General features: G+C 38.9%; 1 protein-coding gene and 1 long non-coding RNA gene across 12 annotated transcripts in view; one reads left to right on the plus strand and one right to left on the minus strand.

Annotated features, from left to right (window-relative positions):
• Nucleotides 1–1,352, minus strand: part of MCPH1 (microcephalin 1) — a 128,421-nt gene extending 127,069 nt beyond the window's left edge. For 10 of the 11 annotated variants that reach the window (XR_010613241.1, XM_065681523.1, XM_065681518.1 and 7 more), the window contains exon 1: nucleotides 1,239–1,352. Coding sequence is in view for 8 of the 11 variants with exons in the window: in XM_065681523.1 (XP_065537595.1) it covers nucleotides 1,239–1,257 (19 nt within the window). In the remaining 3 variants the exon portion in view is untranslated. Of the gene's footprint in view, nucleotides 1–354; nucleotides 1,213–1,238 lie in introns of those variants that run through there. The other variant, XM_065681521.1, reaches the window with a different exon arrangement.
• LOC136015507 (uncharacterized) lies at nucleotides 888–13,590 on the plus strand. Its single transcript, XR_010613242.1, has 4 exons — nucleotides 888–1,234; nucleotides 10,372–10,471; nucleotides 12,258–12,365; nucleotides 13,522–13,590. It is a non-coding gene; the product is annotated as an uncharacterized LOC136015507 (long non-coding RNA).
• Nucleotides 13,591–22,176: the final 8,586 nt, after the last annotated feature.

The following is a 22,176-nucleotide window of genomic DNA, read 5'->3' on the forward strand; positions in this document are numbered from 1 at the left end:
TTGGTTACTACGTATGTCCTTCTGATTAATTAAGTAGTTTTCTTCTGTTTTCTTTCTAAATGAAAATCTGAATAACACTCCAACAGTAGAAGCACTTTTATAAAGATTTAACATATTTTTGTAATTTCTAGAAATATGGAACACAAACCACCTCCTTAGCCAAACTACATGGAAAAATCTTATAATAAGTACTATGACTTCAGATATATATGGGAACTTAACACAAGTTAACTCCAATGTGCTTTTAATTGTGCACATTCTACTACTGGACCAAGACAGCTTTTGCCAGATTTGCTTTTTGTCTTGATTGTTCTGTTGAGAAAAAAAATGGACATGCATTAAAAAAACTAATACCTTGCTCTTACATCAAATATTTTAGAACGTTCACATTTATAATTCTAGAAAAATATTTTAGAGCATTTCAGTGAAGGTCGAAACTAGGAACTTGGAGGAACATTTACTTCAAGGCTGCATGCACCTGCAGTAGGATCAAAGCTGCATGTTACCGCAGTTAGCCAATTTTAGCTAATCAAATATACTCCAACAAAAGGCACTTCGCAGTTTTTGTTCAGTTGATAAAAAGGAAAATGAGAAACGGTTTGTAGCTTTTTCGAACTAGAAGAGCTCCGAGTACAGCTTTGTTCTTGTAAAGGCCAACTTATGTAAGAAGATCTCAGAGAAGATGTGATAGTTGGGGAAAACAGACATCAGAGGGCAACCCAGCGAGGCAGAAACTTCAAAACTTGGAGAAGAAGCTAGACAGGATCTAGCCACGCCTGACCTGGCCAGAAAGAACAAGGCCGGCTGCAATACGTGGCAGCAGAAGGGGCCGCGGAAACGGTCGGGAGCCACCCGAAGAGGCGGTCACCCCTACACTCCCTGCCTGCAGGAAGCTCCCAGCCCTTCCCACCCCATCGCCTGCAGAGCCCGGCCTGGCCTGCGGCTGGGCACAGCCCGCCGCCCTCTGGGGCATGCCGAGAGCCGCCGCTCATTTTCAGGCGCGGTCGCGATTAGTCAGCGCAGCTCCGCAGAGAAGCCCTTTCCCCACGGGACAGCAACGCCACGGGGTCAAGCTGGAGACTGATCGCCCTGAGGGCCGGACGCCCCAGGGTAAAGACTGGGCGGGAAGGAGGCGAGTGACAGCCCAGCCGAGAAAGACCGGGCAAAGGAGCTCGGGGATCAGCAGAGGCGTGCCCGCTCCATCCCGGCGGCTCCCCGCACAGCGTACGAACCGGTACCTTTCAGGACGGGCTCCATTCGCGGCGCGGCGAAACACAACACCAAGACTCCGGAACCCGCCACAGTTTAAAACCACCTCCACACACCGAGCCGGGCCTGCGCGCTGCGCTAGGCTCCATCGGCGCGCCTGCGCGCTGCACCAGGGTTCAGTCGCGCGTGCGTGCTGCTCCCGGGAGCAGAGGAGGTGCAGGGGGAGTGGGTTTAATGGTGGTTGTGTGGTCCCGGTGTGTGTGCGAGTCTGTGGCAGGGCTGGATGTGTGAGGGGTGTAGATTGGACGTCGTTTGTGCCGTGGCTGTGGAAGTCGGGGTCTTAAAGTAGTTCTGGCGGTCTGGAGTTTTCGAATCCTGTGTTCAGTTCAGGGCCCCTCAGTACAAGAAGGACATTGAGGTGCTGGAGCAGGTCCAGAGAAGGGCAACAAAGCTGGTGAAGGGTCTGGAGAATAAGTCTGATGAGGAACATCTGAGGGAACTAGAGTTGTTTAGTCTAGAGAAGGCTCAAGGGGGACCTTACTGCCCTCTACAACTGCCTGAAAGGAGGTTGTAATGAGGTGGTGGTTGGTCTCCCAAGTAGTAAGTGATAGGACAAGAGGAAGTGGCCTCAAGCTGTGCCAGGGGAGGTTTACATTGGGTATTCGTAAAAATTCTTCACGGAGGTGGTGATGAAGCATTGGAAGAAGTTTCCCAGGGAAGTGATGGAATCACCATCCTTAGAAGTCTTCATAAACCGTGTAGATGAGACCCTCAATGACATGGTTTAGTGGTAGATTTGGCACTCCTTGGTTAATGGTTGGACTTGATGATCTTAAAGGTCTTTTCCAAACTTGTCGATTTTATGATTCTGGTTGGGTTTTGCTCCATCCAAGCCTAGCTCTGGGGGAACTTCGGGGCAGCCCAATCATAGCTGAAAATGTTTTGAAAAGCTAAACAATATATGAGTTGTCTCTGTTTATCATGAGAAGTTCTCAGGAGCCTTCTAGTTTGTAGGAAGGTGTGTCAGCACCAATATCTTTTGAACTCTGTTGGTTCAAACTGCAGTGTTGAAGTGAAAAAGTAACAGAGAAAACCAAGCAAACTGGGATTAGGGAATGGGCACGGCCAAGCAGTATTTACAGAAGCATCCACAATTACTTGAAGGCAACTGTACCATTAACTGTAATATGTTCACCCTTACATGAAATGGCTCTAGGGCTAGAAGGCTGGAGTGTAGCAAATGTGCTTCCCTAGGAAAAATGATATAATAAATAATAAAAGAATTGGTGAGTATAAGGAGATTTACAATCAGAAAGTAAGTGCATTTTTGGTCTTTTTTTTTTTTTAAGAAAAACGATGCTGCACAGCTTTATTATGCGACTCAGAAGCACTAACATTGCTATAAGGTTGTATAAGTTGGTGCTGTTCTGAAATCTTTGATGTGAAATCCTTGTCTCTTCATCTGAAAAATAATGCAGTAGAAATGGAAAAAACCATAGAGATACAAAACAAGGATACTGCATGATTTCTATATGAGAAGTATCTATTTAGACAAAGGCTCATCAGCTTGGAAAAGGAATGGTAAAAGGCAGATGTACTTGAGGTCTCTAAAATCACGAACACATGGAGGTAGACATGGAGCAGTGTGTTCTCAATGAGAATTAGCAGGCACCAAATGAAACTAGAAGATGGGGTGTTCTTGGAAGAGATGTTTCCACATTGTGCCTCATCAGGGCATGGAAGTGTGTTCAGAGTGCTGGCTGGTTTCTGGAAGCAAATTCAGCAAATTAGTGAATTCCATCTTGGGTCTGTTAGAAGTGTACAAAACCGGCTTTACCTCAGTAAAGCCCTGAATTGCAGATTGCTGGACTCTGAGAAAGTGTAGCAAATGCTCTGGGATTTTCTTGTAATTCTTTTTTCTGTCACCTCCCACTGGAGAGACAGTGTTGACATAGAAAGGATTTGATGTTGACCATTATGCCCATTCTTACTTTCATGGACAGGCAGAAAACTTAAATCTTGAGCCCTAGGAATTCACCAAGCAAATGGCTATACCAGTGCTATTTAAGGTATCTTTAGTATATAATATTTTAACATTGATACAGTTTATTTCATTTCCAGAGCATTAAATACAGCCCTAGGTCTATGGCATGTGTTGAGCACAAGCTCTTTGGTCCTCTGTCTTCTGAACCTGCAACAGACTTCCTTTCACTTATGTATTCATTTTGTGAATAAAGTAGCCAGTCAATCTATGTATATATGTTTGTGTATAGTTATATATATCTATAGTTATGTATATGTATATATGTTTGTGTATAGTTATCTTTTGTACTTCTTACAGAACTCTCTAATAAGCAATAATGAAATATTTTAGAAAGGTTCTCAATCACTGCTCAAGGAAAAGGGAGTCTAGTCTTCATACAGTGTCTATGAACATTTGTCTGAAGGCAATTCCAGAAGTGGAGGCAGGGAGATTCAAAATGTGTGCTGTCAGAGAAATTCAGTTCTCAGTGCTGTTGGAGATAACCTTCTGCTCAGTGAGAGCTCTCTGGTGTGTGTGGACACAGAAATAACATAGAAGAGGCAGCATTTAACCTTTAAAACTCTGGCCCAACTTAAATTAGTGGAAGTCTTGTCACTGAGTTGGTGTTTAGATTCAGAACCATTTCTAAATTAGTGATTATGGGTAGATAAGTAGCTGTGACTTTTCAGTGGAGTTTGGAAACCCGTGTAATAAAACCAGGGTGTTCAGGAGATTAGCAAGCAGATCAAATTCTGTTAAGTATGTGTAAATAACATTGCTTCAAAATTGGGCACACCCACACAATCTCTTTGGCTTGGTACGGGATAGGAAACTGTGTAACGTGAGATAGCTAAGATAGTACCACAATAAGAAAACAGTGGTACTACCTTCACTATATCTATGAACATGATGTTTTTCTGAATAGTTTCCAGCTGTGTCAGTGGGATAGTTCAACTCAATCCACATGACCAAAGCTGACACAAACAACAGGCTCCTACAGCCAGCAGTTTTAATAAAAGTAAAATCTTGAGAGAAGGAAATTTCAGAATAATTTAAATGCATTAATTTGTAGGTATGTGAACAGGCATACTATTTAATCTGGGATACGAGTCTGAAGACTTTCAGTAGAAGAAACACAGGCTGTGTTTGACCTGTTAACTGAAAAGTAGTAGCAGGTTTTATAGACTCTAAAGGAAAGTATGAGGAAATGTACAATTATACCTGTGTGTTCTGATCTTACATGGGTAGAGACAATGGAGAATAGTAGCTGCAAGAAGGTGGTGCAACTCATTATTGGAGTAGACTGGGACTAATAATGAGAACTCTGAACTTGGGATACCCACCTTTTTTATTACAGAGACAGATATATACAATACCAAAAGTATCTCATGAATTTACAGTTTTGACCTCACAGTTACTTCAAGTTTTACAAGAATTTCATTCTTGCATGGTGATAAAACTTCAAAATTCCACTGGTAGTTAATAGCTGTCTGTTCTTATGCCAGTATTGTCTGGCTGTTAGTTCCTTCTTAGCATTTATCATCCTGTAGTACTTACAGAAAGCAACAATATATTTTTACAGCTGCTATTTTACCAGTTTGAATACATCAGGCTGTTTTAGCTTTTGTGACATAATGAAATCCTGAAAATGACAGCAAATGAGGCGGAAGTAATTTAAGTGCCCTCTTAATAGGCTTGTTTGGCTTGATGATACAGAATTTCATGGTGTCTGTAAAGCTAGGAATAGAGCATAAACTCCATTAGATTGACATGGTTTCTGTACAGTGAGTATTTGCTGGGATGTGCAGGTTATAGAATGCTGCACTGGGAAGAAAGAGTTTTACAGGTTGCATTATGTTGAAAAAAGAAGGACTATTGAAAGTTACATTTCATTTGACCTCCTGATCAAAAAGAAGCAATAGTTCCAAAGTAAAAGTCCTATGAACACCTGAATGTTTCCGAGGCATCCAAACAATCTTGAAAAACTAAAAAAAAAAAAAAACCCCACAACCGTACAACACAGTAATTTTCCAAAATTAAATAAAATAAGGAGCTGTATTCTCATTTATTTGGTAATTCAAAAGATTCCCTTTAACTGACATATACAAATTTTAAGGGATATTTGGGGTGATATTTTGTGAGGCTGTAACACACAGACAAGGTTAACAATGCAGCAGAAATGGAAAAAAACAATAGAATATTAATAGTAATGTTAATAAAGCCTCTGTTCAGGCCATCTGCAAATTTCATGTGCACACACTTACTTTATTTCCAAGCTAATAATTCAAATAGTAAGTAAGATGGGATCTTAAATGGTTCTAAGACTTAACTGGGTCTTAACTGCTCATTCAGGATCTCCATTAGAATCTTTAGTTTTCCCACTGCTGTATCCCATCTTATCCCTGTCTACCTTCCCCACACTGGACTTCTTGAACAAACCCCTTCTATATATACAGTAATAACATATTTCAAATGGTTAATTAAAGCAACATGGGTTTGGTCTTTGTTACCTTTGTCTAGCAAACTATTATGTTATAGAAAAGAGGTATATGCTAGCATGATACAAAGAATCCTGATACATGCAATTGTCAGTTTTTTTCCCCCTAAGCCATACATTGCCCCTAAATGCTTTTTCCTTTCTCCTGTCCTAGTCAGCAAAGTTGTTCCTGACCAGTTAGCACCAGGAAGACATCTCTGAGCCTGAGAATGGCCATCTCCAGCTGTTTAGAACTGAATTTTGATGACACACGGTGGAATTACAGGGCAGGAAACCATCTGAAATTGGTACTAATATAGCTCGAAATTGGGGCCACACTAGTGAGACTCATACTGCCATTTTTCATACCACATAGTAATCTGACACACATGCTGGCAGTAGTTTGTGTTGAACTGCTGTAAATAAGATATCAGAGTCATGCCTCAGTAGTCTTGAAGACATTCTAGTCTCATTGCTTCTTCACAAGCAGAATGCCTCCTGAGATTGCCAACAGTGGCTTGTTTGTTTTCCTTTTTTCCACCTTTGACCGATGCTTAAAAGAGCATGTTTTAGCTTTCCACTTCTGCTCCACAGAACAATGAAAGCTTTTCTGTTTTGCAGAGTAATTCAGTCAACAAAGACAAGAGGAAATTTTTATCTCATATATTCCCTGTTTATTTTAGTATATATTGTGTAGAGTATTAGTATATATTAGTAAAACAAGCAAAAAACTTAGGTCTTTCAAAAGTCATAATGAGCAGTATTGGGGAAAAAAGTTGCATAAGCTTGTCAGATAGATGTGTATTTGTCATTGTCAAAAACATTTACTGATAGTCTCACTCCTTATTTGTGTTTGATGGAATGTGGAAAAAATTATGAGGGACATTTGTTTCTTATTGTAAGTAAAGTGTAATATTATGGATCATGTAGTCTTACAAAATTGTTAATTGTTTTCATCAGTGAGATTACTTTGTTCATATTCCAAAGCTAATGTCCATGATCAAGAAAATGACATGAAGTAAGTATGAGACCTTTGGGAAAGGAAAAAACCAGTTTGTTTTGTTTTGTTTTTTCTTTCAGTTGAGTCAGTGACACCAGTTTTATTTTCTCTTTCTATCCTGTAATTTAAGAAATCACCCCTTTTAGGTTCACAACTATTTTGCTGACAAAGCGCTAGCTTTATTTTGAGTTTGTGAAACACTGATAATAGAATAGACACCTACCCTTGTTAAGTTTTAACTCACCCAGTAAGACAATGTCTTTGACATACTATGACCCCAAAGGCCTATCACGAAAGAAAAACACAGCACCATGCTGAAAAATAACAGCCCATAGTGTAATTGAAGAGCATGTCTCAACAACATGCTAATAAGCAGGTGTCTGTGTTGTCCATGCTTGAGCAGAAGGCTTATGCATCTGCCCTCTGAACAGTTTTCACTGCCTGCAGTTCAGGCTATGACTGCAGCTGTGAAGAGGTGGGAAAGCCGGTTTATCTGACCTCCATACGAAAATTCTTTGCTGGAGGTTTGTGATTTTCCCAGGCAATGCACAACTGGACTGCTGAGCACAGGCTGCTCTTTGTGGAGTTGCAGATTTGGACTGTGGAAGACATCATTAAGGACAACTATCCAAAATGCCTCATGATCCTATTCTCATAGGATTCTCTCATGGCAAAGGAGCCCAAAATATACTGTTTAGAAACAGTGTCCTGTTGTGTGTGTTCAGGCAGGCCTCATAATACATGTGAGAACAATTTAAGAGGTTTCCATCTCCTGCTGTGAGCTCCACAGTTTATGTGAGTCTCAGGAAAAATGATAGTAGGGTAAATTTGGGTTCAGGCTGTGAACTGAGTCAGGGAAGGTGCTGATTCAGATTTGCTGCAGCTGACTCAGCTCTTGAAGCAGTGCACATAGCAAAAAGAACAATTATAAGTGTCAAGTTCTTGTATCTCCCTGACATGAATGACCAAAGATCATTTGGAGGCATGCATCTTAAGTGCTGCACTTGCCAACTAGAGCTTCTGACATCTATTAAGGATGAAGTGGTTCACAGGAAAGGAGCCCTCTGCTACTATCTCTTCAGGAATAGACAGCAAAACAAGGCACACTACTAGTAACTATAGTTTGCCCACATCCTGTCAGCAGATCTTGATCTCTCAAGTAGGGTCTAGTAGAATTCAGGTTCAGAGAAGTGTGACTGCCATAATCAAAAGTACGCAGTAGATTCTGTATGATTAATTGGGCATCAAAATGTACTGGGAAATAGTCAAATGAAGTGGGATATAAAAAAATGGTGTACAGAATGATGAGTGGCCTCGAGAGGGCAATTGGGGGTGTGGGGGTGTGGAAGGAGGAGGAAACTGAGGGGGAGGGGGGCTGTTCACTTTCTCTTCCCAAAAAAGAAGTAGGGGCATAGAAAGAAATCAGCAGAAGGCAGATTCATGGCAAAAAAGTGGGTTTTCCATCGAAACTGTGGAACTGGCAGCCAGGAGTTGTAGATTACAGAGGTGGCCACAGAATTTAGATGGAGGCTGGAAAGAAAATATAGTGGGGACTACTAAATATATCACAACTATGCCTAGTTCAGGAAATCCTGAAGCTGTAAATAGGTTGGGACTCTGAGGCAGGTTACTGGGTGTCCTGGTTTCAACTGGGATAGGGAGAATTTTCTTCACAGTACCTGGCAGAGTGGTGTGGTTTTGACTTTAGTTTGAGAATAATGTTGATAACACACTGATGTTTTAGTTGTTGCTCAGTACCACTTACCCTGGTCAAAGACTTTTTAGTCTCTCATGCTCTGCAAGTGAGGAGGGGCACAAGGAACTGAGGGGGATCAGAGACGGGACACCTCACTCAAACTAGCCAAAGGGCTATTCCATACCACAGTACATCATGCCTAGTATATACACAGGGGATAGTTGTCTAGGAGGGGCTGACTGCTGCTTTGCTCAGGCTGGGCATCAGTCAGCAGGTGGTGAGCAATTGCGTTGTGCATTGCTTGTCTCTCTTTTTTTTTTTTTTTTTTTTTTGTTTTTATTCCTTTTCGTTATCTCCCTTTTCATTGCACACACACATTTATCAAACTGTTCTTATCTCAATCCACGGGTTTTACCTTTTTCTGATTCTCCTCCCCATCCTACCAGGAGGGGTAGGGGGAAGTGAGCCAGTGGCTGCATAGTACTTAGTTGCGAGCTGGGGTTAAACCACAAAACTGGATTAGGTAAACTGTCACTCAGAAGACATATTTTTATGATTCTTAAGTTCCAACTTGTGGAAGCCTTGATGCTGTAAGAAAGGAATCTATGAAGTTTGTGCATGATTCTGTGTGTGGCTCAGTGTTCCTGAGTGTAAGACTGCCATTCAGAGTGACCTGAATTGGCCAGTGGGAACCTCATTAAATTCAACAAGTTTATATCCAAAAGCCTACACCTGGGCAGGAAGGACTTCTGGCAGTACCACAATCCAGTTTGGGTTCTTCCTGTATAAGAAAGACATGGGTAAACAGGAGCAAGTTCAGTGAAGGGCCATCAGGATGGCTGGAGCAAGTGTCCTTTGAGGAGAGACTGAGGGAGCTGGGCAGCCAAGCAATGGAGCAGGTTTCCCAGAGAAGTTGTGGAACATCAGTTCTTGGGATAGAATGTCCAAAGACCTAGAAGACAAAGGTTAGGGATGACTTCATTGCACTCTACAACTTCCTCAAGTTGGGCAGTGGGAGGGGGAAGTGCTGATCTATTCTCTCTGGTAACAAGCAATAGGACATGCAGAAATAAGGTTGTGTCAGGAGGAAAGGGTCTTCATGGAGACGGTGGTCATCACTGGAAGAGTCCCCAAGGGAAGTGGTCATGGCACCAAGCCTGCCAAGAGTTCAAGGAACATCTGGAGACAGTCTTATTCATATGGTTTATTTCTAGGTAGCTCTGAAAGGAGCAGGGAGTTGGACTCAGTGATCCTCATTGATCCCTTCCAACTTGGGCTGTTTTATGATTCTATGAACAGATCACCATGGGGAATGCTGTCTTCATGGAGCACATAGTTTTTAGTGCAAAATTTATAAAGGTCTCATTATCTAATGCCTTTTTGTGCTGTATGTTCTGATAAAATGATTGATATGGAAAGTTGGTGGACTTTTGGTGGGTTGTTTGGTTTTTGTGTGGTGGCTTTTTGGGGTCTCTTTTTTTTTTTTTTTTTTTTTGATTGTGCTTGTCCATTTCGCTCCCCTCCTCTTCAAATACATTTACGTAGAATCTAGATATAGCTGCAAAATTTTTTTGCATGCATCTAGTTCTGCTTAGTTAACCTCTTATCACAGCAGCTGGATTGAAGAAGTGCAAAAGAGCTAAGTGTAACTCAATACTGTTACATGTGCAAGCCAAATACAGGCAAACAGCAAAAGAACAAATGACGAATGTTCAATAAACGTCCATTTATGTTCAAGTAGAGCAAGCCCATACATCATCTGATTTCAGTCATCAGGGATCAAACTAATCTTGTATGCAATTCTACTGAAGCCATTAATGAGTATGGCCCATCTAATATTAAATGGAATAAAATTCAGAAATGGATTGTAAGGAAAAATGTAAATGGTGATGAGAGACTTGGGAGCACTAAAGATTAACCCAGTTGCTTTTCATCTTTTTGAAGCTGGATTCAAATTTCTGTTTCAGCAAGGCAGAAGATAGAATATATTTGGATTGCCAGAATACATCAAAACTTATCAGAAGAGAAAGCAACTTTGTCAGACTGTTCCAAACATGATGAAACGAGGTAAAAGGGTGTTCCCTGTTTAAGAGTGATCAGTGTCATTATGTAATGCTGGCAGAACACTTACAGGAATTATATCTATTATGATGGTGTTTCTACCCTGTGAGCTACAGGTGCATAGATGATTTATTAGGGTTTGCAGCATGAACAGTATTTGTTACGCAGTTATCCAATGGATGTGAAAATTTTAAGTGGAATAAAGATCTTCTGGCAAAGCTGTAGAGATCCACAGACTGGAAAATCCTGAAAGCCACAGACTGGTTACGGGACTGTTACTTGACTTTTGTAAGGCAGGCCAAAGTTTTAAAGCAAATGTTTTGGACAAAGTTCAAGAATGAGATATTTTTGAGATGGCTATCTAGCTACTTTAGTTTCTGTATTCTGTTCTGATACATGTGTAACACAAAGCTAGACAGTACCAGAATGAAAAGATTACTTTGTTCTTGCTGTATCATGTGAACTTGCTACATATGTTACATTGCCATATGCCTGTTGGTAAAGTTAAGAAGTTACTCTTTCATGAAGCCCGGCGCTATACAGCATTTCTGTAAGGGGTTTCTGTTGTTCATCTAGTTGAATTTTTTGTATCATTTTTTATTGGCTAGAAATGACAGCCGGAGACTCATGAGGATATGGCTAGCAGTAAAAGCACTTTGGGCATGAGCAGGAGGCTCAAGAGCCAGGATTAGACTTTCTATAAGTTTTGATGCCTAAGTTTCAGTGTGGTACTATGTAGAACATTTTTATTGTTAAGGTACAGGCCTACAGAAAGGTCACTATGGAATTCATCTGTTAATTTACAGCACAGAACCTTGTCCAATAACTGCCAAAAAGGATCTGTTCTTACAGATCTTCTTTGCGTTATTCAGTGGTAATCCTTGCTTTTTCCAGACTATGACCCTATGTTTTATGGGAAAAAAAATCCAGGACTTTATTAATATCTGTCCTCTCAGAGAAAAAGGGAAAATCATGTCCTTGTCCCAGACCTGTCTGTGATCATGACATCAGGATCACTACACCCAGACTATGAAGCCAGGATATGCATGTATTTCATCAAAGTTATGCTTGATTGGTGAAAACAGGAAATGTACATAATTGGGGATGGGGTGAGGCGTGGGGGGAGGGGGGGAGGGGGAAGCAAGAATCAAGAAAAAAGCTTCTGCTAGTAAAACAAGCATATTGAGTCATAGAAAATTAGATTACATCCATCACATCACAAGAAAGAAGCCACTAGAAGATAATCTTTACATGAATCAAAGCTGATCGATGATTCTTCTCTTCTTCACAAAGAGAAAATTATGAACATCATTAATCTGAAATGTGGCAGGGAAAGCAGTGTTTTATTTTTTAAAAGCTATTCTTACATAATTTTCAACCTCAGTCAAGTTTCAAAAGTCAACCAGAAACTAAAAAGGAAACACAGCTAGCAATTTTTGCAATAGTTTTATTTTACAACATAGGTAAAAACATTGCTTTTGCTCCCCTGTTCTGAAAGTAGGCTATCTGACCAAGAGATAAAGATGTTATTTACTAAATTCAAGAGTAACCAAAGTGATTCATAGATAATGACCTAAGGGTTTCATTTCTGAATACAAAATGGTACCAACAAGCTAATCTGTGGGGAGTTCATGTGAACATTTTTACTTTTTAATGTGAGGAACCTGCAATGATATGTTTTCAGGAAATGCATCTGTTTTCTTAGGCTGTTTTAATCATTCCTGCTTCCCTGTAGCATAGGAATGCTGTAAGAATTCATTAGTTAATGTTTGTTCATTGCTTTTTTTCCTAGGTGCCCTTATGTCCTGTTATACTCAGCAGAAACATTTCAACTTGTTTCATTGTTCAAGAGGCTATAATTTATTGTGATAAAATGGTGCAGCCCCGCTGTTTTGACCAGGTCAGTCTGAACATGAAGTAAACAGGATAGAGTTGTACATATTCTTTAAGGAGACAGCATTTTCCTCTCATCAACAGTATTTGCAATGGAGAAAGAGCAATAAGAGCAAGATGGTTTCAGGGAAATGAGAGAGTAGCTGGGGAGAAATGTGGTTGAGGTGCAGGTAAGACTGTTAGTAAGGAAGCAGGTCTTTGGCAGTGACTGTTGGCTACCACACTTCTTCATGAGCATTAAAAAAAATCCCCCAAATATTAGTGAAAAATAAAAATACTACTAGAATCATCAGCCATGTACTATACTTACTAAATTAGCCAATTACATTTGCAAAGCAAAACCACTATTTACTGACTACATGAGTTCTCATCTAAATTCCTAAGATACAAAGGAGAGAAAACACTTTTCTCAGTGCTGGAAATGAAAAGTGTTAAATTGCATGTGCTAATATTGCCTGGCACCACCAATGCTTCCTGTCCACCAGCAGCACCACCTCTGTCTCGCCTGAAAGAGATCAGTCTCTGACTCACTGTAGTGGCTACTTTAGGTCTAAACTAAATCTTTCCTTAAACAAACATCGTAGCAGTAAGTCAAGCTAACAAGAGGATTTGTACAGACCATAAACCACCCCCACCCCCAAACCCAGATATCAACCAAAAATTTTAGTGTTACTCTCTGAGTAGAGCTGGCTATCACCCATTGCCAGAATGCTGAGTGTACTTTCCTCTGGCACACTGCCATAACACCTCCCTTGCTGGTCTTTTGACCTCTTTTGACCATTGTCTTGCCTTTTCCCTCTTGAAAAACAAGTGAGAGGAGAGGAGAGGAAAAAAAAAAAAAAAAAAAGGAAAAAAAAAGAAGCCCGGGAACTCAAATTTGGACCAGGAACAGCAGCTGCAGCAACGCCAGTTCCTCTTCAAATTCCTGACCTACTTGTCCAGCAGCTGGAAGGGGAAGATGTGGGAGGGAGGAGGTCAATTCTAGAGCACTCATTCTCCTTGCACAGGCTGCTTCTGTGGACCCAAGGGTAAATATCAGTTTGCAGCAGTCTGCATCATGTAAACAAAAAGTAAGACAGTTGTGATAAGCATACCCATAGCTTAGGTAGAAAATTTGAGCCATAGGCACAGCTCAACACTAGGCTCTTTCTGTTCTTTCATAGTTCTTCTGGAGTGACAGCTCTTCTCCTCAAAGCAAATGTAACCCCGGTGCCATGGCATGAACCTGCTGCCCACAGAGTGGGCTTGAACGTGTTTCTAGTATCTACAGCATTTCTGAGCGCTTGAGATCTGTACTGTAGTCTTCTCTTACTGCAACAAGGTTGATCCTCTTTCCTCAACTTGGTAGTAGATGTGGAATTAGTGAGCAATTTGAGATACATGGGACAATTCTTACCTTTCACTGTGAATAAAGACTGGGGAGTGGGGAAAAAATCAGACATTACTATGCTGGACTTTGCTTCTCTCTAGATAGAGCTTTCTTGGGGCTCAGACTTTCTCAACTTTCCCACACATTGACTTCTTTTTTTCACATGCTGACACGATGTGGTCAGTGCAGTTGGTGAAAGGGAGCAGCATCTGGAATCGTGAGGTGAAACAGCTAATTTGTGCAGTACAGACAAAGAAGAGTTGATGAAGCAAAAGGAAGGGTTTGCTGCATCTTACAGATATCTGTAGAAGACTTTGCTTGTACAAGGGCGCCCCACTCCTTTGGATTTAAATCAGAAGTCCAAAGGAATTGCTGCATGGATGCAGAAAGCACATAATGATCTGAGGCACCATGGCTGAGCTGATGATCAAGAACAACCTAGCATAGTGTTGGCTAACATTCTAGATCTTCCCAAGAAGCTGAGAATCGGAACCATTTATTTAGATGGTCTCTATTCCTCCAGAGATTGTTCTGATGCATGGCTCTGCTGGATATGGTACAGCTGTTATCTTGAACATTTGCCAACAACTTTGTTTTAATATCCTGACACACTCTTCCACTTCCAGTAGGGGTAGCTGACTGATATCGATATTGGAGTATTTCCTCTGTTTATTTTTCTGACTCTTTTTAACTAATTCAGGGTTGCCAGGGTTTGATTTAAAAAGCAGAGTAAGTTTTTGCACACTGGGCCTTATACCATTTTTATTCTATAAAATGTTATTTTAACTTTTCTAAATGTGAAATTAGCAGCTCTTCTATATTTGTGTTTATTATTAGCAAGTTTACTTTTTTTAATTTGTATTTATCTGACAAGTCAGGAAAATTTTCAGGATCCAGATTATGGAAGTTCAGCAGGGTTCCAGGATTCAAGTAGAAAAGGAGGTGACATCTGCTGTTTTAAAGTATTATTTTATTTCAGTTTCTGCAGTCTCTCTAGCTAGTGGTTCCTGGAGAAACAAAGCTGAAGAAGGGCAGCATTCCTACTGTTAGCACTTGTTCATGAAAAGATATTTTGGTTATTTTAACTTGAAATTTTTTATTTCCCCTCCTCCCCCCCCCCCCCCCCCCCAATATTAGAATGCTTTAGCTCATTTCATATTAAACCTTGGCCTCATTGGCAAACCTTGGCAGTATGGAAAGCTGCTTCTAACTGTTCCTGCAAAGAAATGAACTTGTGGCATCCATCTGTTTCCCAGGGTACCAGCTCTTATAAAGTAAATTATATAACAACTTAACAAACTTCTACCTTGAATGCCTTGGAGTGTCATTTCTCAAGCTCTTTAGTCTTTTTTTTTTTTTTTTCCCTTCAGTCAATTAATAATGTTTTACGAGCTCTAACATAACACTGAAGACATATATAAATGTGATTAGTGTTTTTACTTGCTGGCCCATAGCAGCTTCCTCATTAAGTCTATATACTTGTGCAGAATTCTCCACCTCTAGTTTACTTATATTCTATTGTCTCTGAAAATAGGTCAATACATAGCTGATTTTATTCATCCCAGTCTAACGATTCCAAGCCTGTTTAGTTTGTAACTCAGAGATGTGGGGTTTTTTTTTAATGGCCAAGGGCTAAGAAATATGCCTATGACAAGATAGTTTTTCTTTTGTGCGTTACAGTCTTTTTGGATTTCTTAAATTAATGTCTAGAATATGGTATAAGTCTCCAGGTGCCTTCTGCCTTAGGAAGTTTTTCAGAATGAAGATAATTTTCACTTGGGAAACTGTAAAAATGATACAAGAACCTTCTTAGTTCTCCTGCCAGATGCTTTCATAGGCAGACTTATATAGGTCTCTTTGGGTATTACATTTTGCCAAATACTTCTTTTCTTCTGGTACTAATACATATACTGCATGGAAGCATGCTGATAAACTATAGGATTAGTAGGTAGAATTAACCATTTTAAATTTTTAGTGGATGGTCTGCAGTATTAGTCTGAGGGTGAGCTGATGACAATGAAGATCCTGACTTTGCACTTTTTTAGTCTGCATAAAATACCAATGCTGCATTCAGTAAGGAGAATGCTGCTAAAATTAGGACTGAAAATCCCCATTGTATTGCCCTAAACACTGTAAAAAAATTACAGTTACATTTAAAAATAAAAAAGCTAAACCCACCCGTGTGATAGACTTCTGCTTTAGGAAAATCTTAAGAGCCACAGGGGCATATCCCACATTAGCAAGCTGTATCTCATACATCTGCTAATTTCCCCTTTGCTGAGGATTTTGACAGAGGCTGACTGTGCTAGCAGGTTTCACTCACATCTCTGAGAGCAGGACACAGGAATTCCTGAGATCATTCCTGCCAGTGTATGATGCTGAAGTGTCCTCTGTCTAGCCAGCAAATCTGACTTGCAAGCACACACAGTAGACCGAAGCAAATAGAATATGCTAAGTTCTTCATTGTTTGAATATCTTCGTGCATTTATGTAAAAATAAATACTAAACAGCACAAAAGAAGCTCATGCTTAAATATATCTAAAGCAATTATGATTGTTTAACATCTTGTTAAACGTGTTAAAAACAATGTGTGAATAGAATACTATCAAAAAAGGTACATACTTTTAAAGAAAAGGGCAGCAGCTTTGTTACAGAAACAACTAGATGGTGCTCCTCTGCTTTGGAATTTTTTAGGCCTGCAAGACAGGTGAACTAGAGAAGGAAGATATAATCTCTATAGACAAAGATGTGCAGTAAGAATTATCTGGTTCATAACATGTGTTGCAGATGCCTAGAAACATTTGCTGAGTTGCAATTAAGGTTGTAATTTAACATAGAACAATTGCTTTGCAAAACATTACATCCTTTTCTTACCGTAAATTAAGAGCTTAGCAGGATAATGTATGTATTGTAACATAAGTATAATACTTTGTAGAAGTCCTTTTAAAAAATACATTTAAAACATTGTTAAAATGATTTACTCTAAGAGGTTTTAGCAAATCAGGTGACTTTTAAAAAAACAATCCTTGTTACAGCCACAAAGAGGGGGAAAATCCTGCAACAGTGACACTATCTGAATGAAGCCTGAAGCCTAAACTATCTTTAAGTGAAATAGCAAATTCAAAGGGATGCCATTAACTTGACAATCATAGCTGCAATTTAAAATTGTGTAACTCCAAGTAACTCCAAATATCTCCTAAAATGCTAGGCCATTGTAAAGTGGAGACAACAGGATGTTTTCTGTTTTCTGATAATTTACTATGTGCTCCAGATTATACATTATATGAAATTCATGTTATGATGGCAGGTTGTGCTTACTTTCTGAGATTATGGTAGGTATAGATATTTAATGGGAACATTAACAGCCAAGATAAAAACCTATAGGCAGGGATATTCAAAGAGACTGATGGAAAGCAGTAGAAAAAAACAGAGGTTCATGTTATTGTCTTAGTAATGCACAATCCTTCCCCCCCCCCCCCCCCTTTTCTTGTTTTTAACATAGTAGAAAGATAAGATAGCTAGTCTTTTGGAGTATTAGAAAGGAAGTTTTACAGAGAAATTTGCCATGCATTTCTCAGCTGTTTTGTCAGAAAGCTGAAGTGTTTTGTATAAGTGAATGAAAGTTACTGTGTCAGTGTAGGTATCTTAGGGCGTGTAGAAAATTACGGTAATGCATTTCATCTGTGAGGCATTGCCTCTTCCTTCTCTCACATATATATGAAAATAATTCAGTCTGTATAAATTTTATGGCACTGAAAGCTGCCTCATCTTTGTCATGTTTTGCCACTTATTTACATATCAATAATAAAATTTAAAATTCCAGAAAATACATTGAAATATGGTACTTTTTGTCTATTTATATTCTTGTAATATGAAGCAACATTGCCACTTTTATGCTCTGGCATCATTTAATGTGCAAAGTTGTGTAGAAGTTGTTATTTATCATACTGAAAGGTAAATAAATCCCCAATATAAAACACGAAAATGAGAAAATGCTACTGCATGTGCTTGAGAAGTGTATTTTCCAAAGGAAAAGTGCAGCTCTATATAATTTTACAAGAAGCAGAATACAGAATTTGTCAAGCTGCTACTAAGGCTGCTTCCTATTTTTACTTATGACCATGTCAATGTTCATAAGCCAATCAAACTGAAACTTGTAACATCTTTTCCTCAGCCACTCAGAGTAATGGTTTATAGTAATTTGTGATTAAGTAGTATATTAAGTTTTTCGAACAGTACTGGTCATTTGCCACTGCCAGTCATGGATACTGGATTGAATTTAAATCTTGTAGACCCCTATCTTGACACTGGGGTCCAGTGTATTTTTAACAAGTTGAGAACCTGAGATATTATCCTTAAAGCTCTGAAATTAGCACATAAAGAATAGACATTCCTTCTATTGCCTGTTAACTACATTACCTGGTGATCAAATGACTTTTTTGTTAGGTAATTTATTGAATAAATAGGAGACTGTTCAACTGACCATGCAGGCTTTACCCAGAACACTTCATCTGCCTTTTGCACAGTTGACAGGATGCAGCAATACATTTTACAGCTACTCCGCTTACTCCAGACTTCTGCCTTGCTCTCTGCTGCACTCATTTTTCTGGTGCAGTCAGACCCTGTCTTTCCCCCAGTTTCTTTGCTTAATCCCAGGCCTGTCTGTCCTTGTTTCTCAATTAGTCTTCCTGTTTCTCCTGTGCCTCCTTTGTACAGCCACAGCACAGTATGTGCCTTGTCCTGGGTTCCTCCAGTGCTCCAGCTCTTCCTGGGGTCTGTCCTGCTGCCTCACACTTGCTGTTTCCAGTTCCCTTCCTAATCTCAGCCCCAGTGCCTTGCCAGCTAATTCTGCTCACTAATCCCTCTGGTTCTTTTTTGCACCTACTTGGATCCTATTACCTGGCTCTTGTTTTTCTCTCCATCTTGCTGTGTATTTGCTAACCCGCTTTCTAATTTCTGCCATTGTGCAGCTGTTATCCACAGCACTCCTAGTTCTGATTTTGTACTGCCCTCCTTCAGGTATTTTGCTAGGTTTTTTTTTTTTTGTTTTTTTTTTTTTTTAACCCTAATTCACTCTCATACCCATTTAGTCTCAGCTTGTTTCTCTTCCAGTTTTGGACGTCCACAGTTCCTCAGTGCTCAGTGAATGCAGAGGAAAGCACTCCTGCTTATGTACAGATACACAGAGTTTGCTCCTGGACTCCTCATGGCCCACAGCCATTTAAACTAGCAGCTGCATGGAACGTATTACTCTACAGTAGTTGAAGCAGGCTCCCCAACAAAGCAAGCATCTACATTAAGTCAAAGCTGTAAAGATCAAAAGTTTCTAGAGAGCATGTGTAAAGGACAATATCCAGTCTTCCAACCTGGACAATTTTAGATACATTTGCACGAAGTTAGATGCGGCACACTTCAGAAACATGTGTTAAGTTAAAGTGTTTGAGTAGCTGATTTTTACAGGGCAAATAGCCCTTAGAGTTTACAATAGAACTTACCCTTAGAACTTACCCTTTGAGTTTACAATAGAACTTACCCTTTATTTGCCCTCACAAGAAGCTAAATCAGCTCAACAAATATTTCCCAAAGAGTTTGTCCTCTGAATTAAAAAGTTTCAGTTGAAACCAATAAAATTTTGCAAGTTTATATGCAGCTAAATGCAGATTACTATAATAGGAAATGTCAACCAACCTGAATAACAAGCAGTCCTACCAATCTTATCTATAAAAATGCAAGAAATTGCAAGATGTAGATAAGTATTTTAGCATACACGAATACGATTTTAGTCTTCTATCCTACACTCTAATGTTACTTGTCTTCCTTGTCTTTAAATTGTAGAAGATGCTGAACACTGTCTGTTGAACAGTCTGACAGTGGCCTCAGGGTTCTGTGGTGATGCTAATATTGGAGAAGAAAGATAAATCTGTAAATCACTTGGGACACCACAAGAAATGCATTCCCTAGTCATTATGTTAAAGTTCGGGACAAGATGTGAGTAAACATTTATTGTCTATTCTGCTTTAATCCATTTGGATATAACCTTAGAGGTTTTTTTCCCCACTCTCTTTTTCAGACCTAATGATTATTAATTTAAAGGTTTGCACCCTAAGCTGTAATAGCCATTCAGCAATGAGAGTTCCAATTTAATACTGACAGAGGGGAGATGTTCATAACAGCTATTTTCCCTAGTTTCCCTAGGCTTTTGTTATAGCTAATTGATAGGTTCCTTCTAGAATGGTTCAAAGTTAGACCCTAATTAAACTGCTCAAGTTTTTCACTTGAGAACTTTTCTTCATTTCTTTTAAAAAGAATCCGTAGAGATTTTTCTCACAAAGCTTTTAAATTCACCTGTTACATGAATAAGTCATCCCCTATCTGATGTTGAGTGAATTCCATGTCATAATATCGTGATTGTCTAGGTCATATTAGAGATTATTTGAAACAGTAAGTAAATACTGGACAATGAGTTTTTTTATCTCATATTGATTGACTTAATTGTTGGTCTACACTCATGTTAAATTACTGAATACTTACAGCATTGTAATTGCCTTAGAGCATGCATAATAAGGAAGATAAGGTTTTTTTTTTTACCTTCCATGAAATTTGGTACAATTACTCAATAAAAAAAAAATCCCTAAATCTTTACAGGTTTGAAATGTATTGCACTGTCATACTTTCTGAAAACAAAAGAACAGGCTTTGAAACAGTATTCAATATTGGATCAATCACTGAGCTTAAATACTTACCAGTATTTTATTTTTGATGTTTTTAGAGCAAATGCTGCTCTAAGGATACTGTCATTTCACTATTTCTTTTTTGCCTTTTTTTTTTTTTTTAATCCAAGGACATTTCTACCACATGTATGCTGGTTATTTTGATGGTTTTCCTTTGTAAAAATCGTTCTGCATATCAAGCTATAATAGGTATGCAATAGTCCATGAAACATTGCAGGAACAAGGTATCTTTACAAAACATCTTTTCAATTCCAAGCAGAAAATTTTGTTTTACATAGAAAAAGTAAAAGCACTATTTGCTTCTGATTTTGTCTTTGTAGATTCTTTGTACTGCATGAAAGGTCTTATGCACAGTCAGAAGTTTATTGTTATTTCTTTATGATTTTTATTTGCCGTCTATCTGTTCAGTCTTATCTGACTCACATTTATTTATTTGTTTGTTTGTTTATGCTCAAATTAATTATTGTGGGATTATTTTTAAAATTCTTTTGATCATAGCTTATCGAGGTCTTTTCCTCTTTTGATCATGAAGACAAGCATAAAACTATCCATTTGTGAAATTCTTTCAAATAAAGATAAAACGGATACACATCCAAAATATCTTTCCCAATATGGAAAGCACAGAGGGAGTACATTACCACTTTCAAAGTTAACCTTGTACATATTCAAGGCATGTAAATAGGGGAAAAAAACCCCGACAGAGTAAGCAAAAAACTGGCTTCAAACTGTTGCCTAAAGGAGCTTCAGGGTGTTATAAAGTGTTTTAGACTGCTGATATTGTGTGCTTAGGATGCACATACATAAAACCTTTTTTTTTTTTTTTTTTTATTACAGTGCTCTGTAAACAAGTTTCATTCGGCATTTGGCTAACTTGTCTTAAAGTCCATCAGATTTTTATTTTTTTCTGCTTTAAATTCTGACTTACATAGAATTCCATCCTGAAGTTTGTACCCAAGCAAAGTTTACATGTGTATTTCTTGTCTTCATAAATACCCTAGAAGAAGTGTCTAATCGTTCCCTACACAAATGGAATGAAAAAATGGAAGCAGAAAAGACTCTATCTTAAATTAAGAAAACATCAATATTTAAGTATTAACGTTAGGATTTTTTTTCCTTTACTCATTAGTTTAGGATTCCAACTAATGGTCAGAGAGAGAGAGAAATGAAGGCAGAATAAATCCATACTCCACTTTTATGTTTGTCTTCACAACCACAGGGATTTTTTCTGATGTAGTTTAATATTATCATGCATCTCCTATAGTTCAAAATTCAGATTTACATCAAAGAAGCCTTCCTTATCAGCATAAGTACCTTTGCCATATTTTATGACAGTCCAATTATTTGATCTACTTTTATATAAAAACAAAGTATAAAGCAGGACATTGGGGGGTATTTACAATGACTAACCTCAGACACAGGAGGGTAATTTCTTTAGGCTTCCTCAGTATTTGGTAGAGATCCCTTTATGAAACACTTCAGAGTAGCAGTCCAGTTTAGTTTGCTCTGGGGTGGTTTCTAGAGAAAATGTTCTCCACCTACTGTATTCAAGCCTAGAGAAGTAAAATCCCCACCCTCTGTCCATACTTGCTTATTTGAGGTTATTTCCTAATTTGTATTTTAACAAAGGCTTTCAAAAATCTTGAAAATGCAAAATTCACTTTGTTGAACATTACAAGTGTGTTATCTTCTTAACAGCCTTTCATCCTTCGTATACCTGA

This window comes from Lathamus discolor, chromosome 5 (genome assembly GCF_037157495.1).
Source record: "Lathamus discolor isolate bLatDis1 chromosome 5, bLatDis1.hap1, whole genome shotgun sequence".
NCBI lineage: Eukaryota > Metazoa > Chordata > Aves > Psittaciformes > Psittacidae > Lathamus > Lathamus discolor.